General features: G+C 47.9%; 1 protein-coding gene across 2 annotated transcripts in view; it reads left to right on the forward strand.

The window, feature by feature from the left end:
- LOC147083082 (NACHT, LRR and PYD domains-containing protein 3-like) overlaps nt 1-8,964 on the forward strand; it is a 77,323-nt gene extending 68,359 nt beyond the window's left edge. For both annotated transcript variants that reach the window (XM_085980269.1, XM_085980270.1), the window contains 5 exons: nt 2,381-2,467; nt 2,610-2,780; nt 2,923-3,093; nt 3,229-3,396; nt 3,544-8,964. In XM_085980269.1, coding sequence (XP_085836395.1) covers nt 2,381-2,467; nt 2,610-2,780; nt 2,923-3,093; nt 3,229-3,396; nt 3,544-3,631 — 685 coding nt within the window. In that variant the 3' untranslated portion in view covers nt 3,632-8,964. The remainder of the gene's footprint in view (nt 1-2,380; nt 2,468-2,609; nt 2,781-2,922; nt 3,094-3,228; nt 3,397-3,543) is intronic.
- Nucleotides 8,965-9,390: the final 426 nt, after the last annotated feature.

Genomic DNA, 9,390 nt, shown 5'->3' on the forward strand with positions numbered 1-9,390 from the left:
TTTAACCCCCCACAAGCCTCCAATCCCACCTCCATGGCCCAATGAAAATCCAGCCCATTAATTCTGTTTTTCTCTCTAGATGCTGCCTGACCTGCTGGGTATTTCCAGCATTTTCTGTTTTTATTTCAGCATAAATTCTCCTTATATAAAATCCTGGGGGACGGATTTTACAGCAGCAGTTACCGCTTCACAATATAACTCACCCCGATATATTATACAGATTAATATAACGCAGAGAGTATAAATTACAGGGAAGCACCGCTTTATCATTTAATTCTGGGAAAATCATCCCATTTCCATAAAGTCCGGGACTTAAGGAGCAGCAAAAATGAGACAAGTTGCTCCAACCATGACGAGGCCGGTCACTGAGCTCCAGGAGCTAATTCTGATCATCAGGGAATGAGACCAGACTGAGGGACATTTAAAGGCTTCGCACAGACAGCACTTTATTTAATTAATACATTTACAGACAGTCCCTGAATATATGGGAAGTTGGACAGAGTGAGATTAAATCCCAGTGACAGGAATAGTGGTGAATTTCGCAGGGGTCAGCGGGCGTGATCGGTGCCAGGTAGGATGGGCAACTGGATTTATTCCCAGCGGGTCGGGACCCCACTGTCAACCCGCCGCCATGCCCCCGCCCCCACCCCCAGACCTGACCTGCAGTGGCAGGGGAGGCAATTCAGGTCATTATGACCTCGCTAACAAAGGATTAACAACTATTTTCAGCTCACCTTCAGAGTTTATCAGGTCACCCGTGTGGTCTGCGCTGCTCGGGGATCACGTCAGGTAAGCTGGGCGGGAGTTGAAAGGCCATGGAACCATTTCATTACTTGACAGCTGGAAATGTGCTATAAAAGCTCCCATCTCACAGCTGTTCACTTTCCAAGCTCAGAAGCTGTTGCTTCCTGCATTTGGAAGACGGATTGAGCTTTATGCAGTTTGCAAGTGTTTGGAGCAAACCCTCTATCCAGTGACCCCTCAATGGATCAACCTCTTTCACCTTTGACCGTTTGCTTCTGTAATCTCAAGTTCACCTGCCATCTATTACATCAGAATGTGTACGGTTTATACTGTCTCACCTTGGGCCTCAGAGTCACACCACGATCAGCCCCAACACCTGCAGGACCAGGCACACCAGCAGCACCAACACCAACCTTCACCATAACTCCTGATTCTGCACAGCACAGATGGCATCAACACCCGATCACATTGCTGACCGGGTCGCCAGAGATAGCCTCAACATGGTCAGATATACTTCACATAACGCTGCATGCCCTGGATGCCACATGATGTGCCAGGTTAACACCAGCCCACACCAACAACACAAAGCATCCCATCAATGCCCAAACCATTCCTGTCACACTCATCAGCATTGCGGGGGCAACGTTATGTCTCACCAGTCAATGAAACTCACTAAGCCATTTCCTAAGGTGCACACAAATCTGTCAAAGAACGGAAAGTGTTGAAAAGAAAGATTTCAATGTTTGACAAAACATTAACAGAAACATCACATGAACATTGGCTAAAACACACAATTGCCTACCCTTGTGTGTTGTTAGTTGGTTCAATTGGACTAGGATGAGGGTGAGTGTGATGGCTGTCTAGTGAGATGGGGATGTGATAATATAGACAGAGAGGGATGGGTGGAGGTTCAAGGTAAGTTGGTGTGAGTAAGAATGTGCAGGAGTATGGTAGGGAAGGCAGAGTGAAGGGGATGTGATGAGTAGCACAGCAGGATGAGGTTGAGGATGAGGTTGAGGATGCCTTTGCAGTAACGTTTCGTGATCTACTGAGATCATTGAAATGTTTGCGCCACTGCAGGCTGGTCCTCCTGACAACATTCCTGCTTGAGCCCCACTGTGCAATGTGCAACCAGGCTGTGTTTGTCTTTTCCACCCCTTGGAAGTGACGCGAACCTCCTTGCATGCTGTGGCTCCCTCCATACGCATATAGAAGGAGTTATGGGAGATCCTGGGTGCAGCCCTGCTCCTCTGTGCTGATGTTGTCAGTGTTTGTAGCACCTCAATACTGTAGAACACTGACATCACAATGGTCAAACTCATGTTGTCAGTGTTTGTAGCACCTCAATACTGTAGAACACTGACATCACAATGGTCAAACTCAATGTGTGAGTCATCAAATGAGGTCATCAAACCCGCTTCCCCCAATTCTCCAGAGCGAGGCCGCGACCCGGCCCCACCCCCACCCGACCCGACCCCGGCCGCACCCACCCCGCCCAGGGAGCGAAATCGCGGGAGGTAACTGGTTTATTAATTTCCTGAAATACTTTCAGTGATTAATGTAATATCCAAGAGAGAAAAATATATCAGATCCGGGCTTTGATTCAGTTTGTTTCCCTCTCTGTGTTTGTGTTTAGACTGAGTTACAATAAACTGGGAGATTCAGGAGTGAAACTATTGTCTGCGGCTCTGAGGAACCCGGACTGTAAAATACAGACACTGTGGTAAGTACCAGACTCTGTGAGATTGTGTTTATAATAACTGGATGTCTGACACTGAACATTATTATTAGTATCAGTAACAGTGTTAGTGTCAATCCACAGAGTTTACTCTGATTCCTGTTATTTCTCTCTCTCTGGTCCCCAGGCTGAGTGATGTTGGTCTCACAGATTCTTGTGCCGGGGATCTCGCCTCCGCTCTCAGTACAAACCGGTCATTGATGGATCTGAACCTGGGTAATAATAAACTGGGAGATTCAGGAGTGAAACGACTGTCTCCAGCTCTGAGGAACCCGGACTGTAAAATACAGACACTGTGGTAAGTACCGGACAGTGTGAGATTGTGTTTATAATAACTGGGTTTCTGACACGGTACATTATTATGAATATCAGTGATAGTGTTATTAATAAACACTGGGGATTTACTCTGATTCCTGTTATTTCTCTCTCTCTGATCTCAGTCTACGGGCTGTCGGTCTCACAGATTCTTGTGCCGGGGATCTCGCCTCCGCTCTCAGTACAAACCGGTCATTGATGGATCTGAACCTGGGTAATAATAAACTGGGAAATTCAGGAGTGAAACTACTTTCTGTGGCTCTGAGGAACCCGGACTGTAAAATACAGAAACTGGAGTAAGTACCAGACAGTGTGAGATTGTGTTTATAATAACTGGATGTCTGTGACACTGTACATTAGAATCAGTAATAGTGTTATTAATAAACACTGGGGATTTACTCTGATTCCTGTTATTTCTCTCTGATCCGCAGGCTGTATATTAACGGTCTCACAGATCCTTGTGCCGAGGATCTCTTCTCCGCTCTCAGTACAAACCGGTCACTGATGGTTCTGAACTTGGTAGCAAACTCCTTCACAGACCCATCTGTCCCCGCTCTCTGCCGCATCATACTGACCTGCAGGAGTCTGGAACGGATCGTGTGAGTGTGTTAATGTTAATAGGATTCAGTCACATTTTTGAGTAATATTTGTCTATAATTATTATTGAAAAATTAACCCCAGGCTCTCTGTTATTTACACTGTTGTTCAATCTGTTTATTTCCTGTTTAATCTTTAATCTGTTTCAGGCTGTTGGGGAATCAGTTCAGTTCAACCGGAAAGAAACAGCTGGAGTCGCTGCAGGGATCCAGACCCGGACTGAGTGTGGATGTGTGAACATTTCAATTGATGACGTCACTGCTCTCATTTGACTATTTTTGGCCGATGACTTGATTTTAATTTAATTTACGGGTTTCCAGCTCGAGCTGATCGCGTCATCTCCCATTGTGAGGTCAGAGGCCCAGCCACAGGGTCACGAGCCTCAGCCGGCCAGCCCCACAGCACTGCTTCTGCAGAATATCCAGGGCTGAATGTTCCCCAATGGGGCACTGGGCAAATGCACAGACAGGAAGTGCCCAGGGTGGGGCTCAGTCTGGGCTGCAGTGGGACACTGACTATTCCACTCAGTGTTCCTGGGTGTCTCTCCCAGTGAGGAGTGAGGCTCTGTAACAAGTGTCCCTGTGTACAGTGTGTATCTCTCCCAGTGAGGAGTCAGGCTCTGTAACAAGTGTCCCTGTGTACAGTGTGTGTCTCTCCCAGTGAGGAGTCAGGCTCTGTAACAAGTGTCCCTGTGTACAGTGTGTATCTCTCCCAGTGAGGAGTCAGGCTCTGTAACCAGTGTCCCTGTGTACAGTGTGTGTCTCTCCCAGTGCGGAGTCAGGCTCTGTAACAAGTGTCCCTGTGTACAGTGTGTATCTCTCCCAGTGAGGAGTCAGGCTCTGTCACAAGTGTCCCTGTGTACAGTGTGTATCTCTCCCAGTGAGGAGTCAGGCTCTGTAACAAGTGTCCCTGTGTACAGTGTGTGTCTCCCCCAGTGAGGAGTCAGGCTCTGTAACAAGTGTCCCTGTGTACAGTGTGTATCTCTCCCAGTGAGGAGTGAGGCTCTGTAACAAGTGTCCCTGTGTACAGTGTGTATCTCTCCCAGTGAGGAGTCAGGCTCTGTAACAAGTGTCCCTGTGTACAGTGTGTGTCTCCCCCAGTGAGTCATAGAGTTATACAGCACAGAAAGAGGCCCATCGCGTCCGCGCCGGCCATCAAGCCCTGTCTAATCTAATCCCATTTTCCAGCATTTGGTCCGTAGCCTTGTATGCTATGGCATTTCAAGTGCTCATCCAAATGCTTCTTGAATGTTGTGAGGGTCCCTGCCTCTACCACCCTTTCAGGCAGTGAGTTCCAGATTCCAACCACCCTCTGGGTGAAAAAGTTTTTCCTCAAATCCCCTCTAAACCTCCTGCCCCTTACCTTGAATCTATGCCCCCTTGTTATTGACCCCTCTACTAAGGGGAAAAGTTCCTTTCTATCTACCCTATCTATGCCCCTCATAATTTTGTACACCTCAATCAGGTCCCCCCTCAGCCTTCTCTGCTCCAAGGAAATCAACCCCAGCCTGTCCAGTCTTTCTTCATAGCTGAAGCACTCCAGCCCAGGTAACATCCTGGTACATCTCCTCTGCACCCTCGCCAAAGCAATCACATCCTTCCTATAGTGTGGCGACCAGAACTGCACACAGTTCTCCAGCTGTGGCCTTACCAGCGTTTTGTACAGCTCCATCATAACCTCCCTGCTCTTGCCTTCATTAGCCGAGGCATAGAATATAAGTATCCCATATGCCTTTTTAACCACCTTATCCACCTGTTCTGCTGCCTTGAGGGATCTATGTACATGCACACCAAGGTCCCTCTGATCCTTTGTCTTTCCTAGGGTCTTACCATTCATTGTGTATTCCTTTGCCTTGTTAGTCCATCCAAAATGCATCACCTCACACTTTTCAGGGTTAAATTCCATTTGCCACTGTTCCGCCCATCTGACCAACCCATCTATATTGTCCTGTAGCCTGAGGCTTCCCTCCTCGCTATTTACCACCCCACCAATTTTAGTGTCATCTGCGAACTTGCTGATCATACCTTTTACATTCACATCCAAATCATTAATGTAGACCACAAACAGCAAGGGACCCAGCACCGATCCCTGCGGTACCCCACTGGACACAGGCTTCCTGTCAGAAAAACAACCTTCCACCATCACCCTCTGCCTTCTGCCACTAAGCCAGTTTTGGATCCAATGTGCCAAGGCACCCTGGATCCCATGGGCTCTACCTTCCTGACCAGTCTCCTATGCGGGACTTTATCAAAAGCCTTACCGAAATCCATGTAAACTGCATCCACTGCACTACCCTCATCCACACACCTAGTCACCACCTCGAAAAATTCAAGCAAATAGGTCAGACATGATCTTCCCTTGACAAAGCCATGCTGGCTATCCCTAATTAATTCTTGCCTCTCCAAGTGGAGACTAATTCTGTTCCTCAGAATTTTTTCCAATAATTTCCCTACCACTGATGTTAGGCTCACTGGCCTAATTCCCTGGTTTATCCCTACTGCCATTCTTGAATAATGGTACTACGTTAGCTGTTCGCCAGTCCTCTGGCACATCCCCTGTGGCCAGAGAGGTTCTGAAAATTTGTGTCAGAGCCCCTGCAATCTCCTCCTTTGCCTCACATAGTAGCCTGGGATACATCTCGTCCAGGCCTGGGGATTTATCCACTTTTAAGCCTGCTAAAACCGCTAGTACCGCCTCCCTCTCGATGCTAATATGTTCAAGTATATCACAGTCCCCCTGCCTGATTTCTATGTCCACATCATCCTTCTCCATAGTGAACACAGATGCAAAAAATTCATTTAAAACCCCACCTACATCTTCTGGCTCTACACACAGCTTGCCACTTTGGTCCCTAATGGGCCCTACTCTTTCCCTAGTTATCCTCTTGCCCTTAATATACTTATAAAACACCTTAGGATTTTCCTTTATTTTGCTCACCAGTGTTATTTCATGGCCCCTCCTCGCTCTCCTAATTTATTTTTCAAATATCCCCCTGCACTTTTTATACTCCTCTAGGGCTTCCTCTGTCTTTAGTCCTTTGTATCTGCAAAAAGCCCCCCTTTTTTTCCTCATCCATTCTTGTATATCCCTTGACATCCAAGGTTCCCTGGGCTTGTTGGTCCCACCCTTGACCTTTACGGGAACATGTTGCCATTGTACTCTCTCAATTTCCTTTCTGAAAGACTCCCGTTGCTCCGATGTGGATTTTCCTTCAAGTAGCTGATCCCAGTCCACATTGGCCAGATCCTGCCTCATCATATTAAAATCAGCCTTCCCCCAATTTAGAACCTTTATTTCCGGTCCATCCTTGTCCTTTTCCATGACTACCTTAAATCTCACCGAATCATGGTCACTGTCACCAAAGTGCTCACCTACTAACACATCTACCACTTGCCCGGCCACATTCCCTAGAATTAGGTCCAGTACCGTCCCCTCTCTTGTAGACCTTTCTACATGCTGGCTCAAAAAGCTCTCCTGGATGCACTTTAAGAATTCTGCACCCTCTAAGCCTTTTGCACTCTGACTATCCCAGTTAATATCCCAGTGAGGTGTCGGACACTGTAACAAGTGTCCCTGTGTACAGTGTGTCTCTCCCAGTGTGGAGTCAGACTGTGTAACAAGTGTCCCTGTGTACAGTGTGTGTATCTCCCAGTGAGGAGTCAGCCTCTAACAACTGTCCCTGTGTACAGTGTGTCTCTCCCAGTGAGGAGTCACACTCTGTAACAAGTGTCCCTGTGTACAGTGTGTCTCTCCCAGTGTGGAGTCAGACTGTGTAACAAGTGTCCCTGTGTACAGTGTGTGTATCTCCCAGTAAGGAGTCAGACTCTGTAACAAGTGTCCCTGTGTACAGTGTGTCTCTCCCAGTGAGGAGTCGGACTCTGTAACAACTGTCCCTGTGTACAGTGTGCCTCACCCAGTAAGGAGTCGGACTCTGTAACAAGTGTCCCTGTGTACAGTGTGTGTCTCCCAGTGAGGAGTCACACTCTGTAACAAGTGTCCCTGTGTAGTGTGTCTCTCCCAGTGAGGAGTCAGACTGTGTAACAAGTGTCCCTGTGTACAGTGTGTCTCTCCCAGTGAGGAGTCGGACTCTGTAACAAGTGACCCTGTGTACAGTGTGTCTCTCCCAGTGAGGAGTCGGACTCTGTAACAAGTGTCCCTGTGTACAGTGTGTGTCTCTCCCAGTGAGGAGTCGGACTCTGTAACAGGTGTCCCTGTGTACAGTGTGTGTCTCTCCCAGTGAGGAGTCGGACTCTGTAACAGGTGTCCCTGTGTACAGTGTGTCTCTCCCAGTGAGGAGTCGGACTCTGTAACAAGTGTCCCTGTGTACAGTGTGTCTCTCCCAGTGAGGAGTCGGACTCTGTAACAAGTGTCCCTGTGTACAGTGTGTGTCTCTCCCAGTGAGGAGTCGGACTCTGTAACAGGTGTCCCTGTGTACAGTGTGTGTCTCTCCCAGTGAGGAGTCGGACTCTGTAACAGGTGTCCCTGTGTACAGTGTGTCTCTCCCAGTGAGGAGTCGGACTCTGTAACAAGTGTCCCTGTGTACAGTGTGTCTCTCCCAGTGAGGAGTCACACTCTGTAAATGTGTCCCTGTGTACAGTGTGTGTCTCTCCCAGTGAGGAGTCGGACTCTGTAACAAGTGTCCCTGTGTACAGTGTGTCTCTCCCAGTGAGGAGTCAGACTCTGTAACAAGTGTCCCTGTGTACAGTGTGTCTCTCTCAGTGAGGAGTCGGACTCTGTAACAAGTGTCCCTGTGTACAGTGTGTCTCTCTCAGTGAGGAGTCGGACTCTGTAACAAGTGTCCCTGTGTACAGTGTGTCTCTCCCAGTGAGGAGTCGGACTCTGTAACAAATGTCCCTGTGTACAGTGTGTCTCACCCAGTGAGGAGTCGGACTCGGTAACAAGTGTCCCTGTGTACAGTGTGTCTCTCCCAGTGAGGAGTCAGACTCTGTAACAAGTGTCCCTGTGTACAGTGTGTCTCTCCCAGTGAGGAGTCACACTCTGTAACAAGTGTCCCTGTGTACAGTGTGTCTCTCCCAGTGAGGAGTCGGACTCGGTAACAAGTGTCCCTGTGTACAGTGTGTCTCTCCCAGTGAGGAGTCAGACTCTGTAACAAGTGTCCCTGTGTACAGCGTGTCTCTCCCAGTGAGGAGTCACACTCTGTAACAAGTGTCCCTGTGTACAGCGTGTCTCTCCCAGTGAGGAGTCGGACTCTGTAACAAGTGTCCCTGTGTACAGTGTGTCTCTCCCAGTGAGGAGTCACTCTGTAAATGTGTCCCTACAACCCTCCGAGATTTCTCCACTCCTCTGACCTGTTGCACATCCTCGATTTTCGTTGCTTTGCATTGTTGCCATAACTTCAGCTGCCAAGACACTAAACTCTGGTATTCCCTCCCTAAACCTCTTCGCTGCTCTACCTCTCCATCCTCCTCCATTAAACGCTTTTTAAAACCTACCAGATTCCCCGAGTTTTGGGCCATCTCTGATAAAATCTCTACGTGGCTCAGTGTCAGATTTTGTCTGTTAATTGCCTTGTGTCGGTTCATTTCATTAAAGCTGCTATATAAATACAAGTTATTGTTGTTGTCCCTGTGTTGTGTTAATAAAACTCCACCGCTTACTTCAGCTCATGCCTGGTCTCCTCGACATTCTCAATAACTGGTTTCACTGTTTTAATATATTAAATAAAGGTTTCTCTAAAGTACATCCTGTGGTAAACCACTTTTATCGTTACACTATAGTTATCACTGTTGTATTGTTATCACCGTTATCACTGTTGTATCACGATACGAGGTCGCCTCTTGTCGCGCTGTTATACCTGGGCTGACCACCTCCAACTCCGCCCATGGCTCCACCTACCTGCCCAGGTATAAAGGTAGTCGACTGGCTGGTATTCCTCCTTGTTGGACCCGATCACCCACGAGGGTGAGCTCTGTTATTTAGTCAATAAAAACCTTTAGTTACGTTCCTAACTCGTCGCTTTTTATTGGACGAATTGA

This window comes from Somniosus microcephalus, unplaced genomic scaffold, assembly GCF_052327205.1.
Source record: "Somniosus microcephalus isolate GS21.2 unplaced genomic scaffold, FLI_Smic_1.0 scaffold90, whole genome shotgun sequence".
Lineage (NCBI taxonomy): Eukaryota > Metazoa > Chordata > Chondrichthyes > Squaliformes > Somniosidae > Somniosus > Somniosus microcephalus.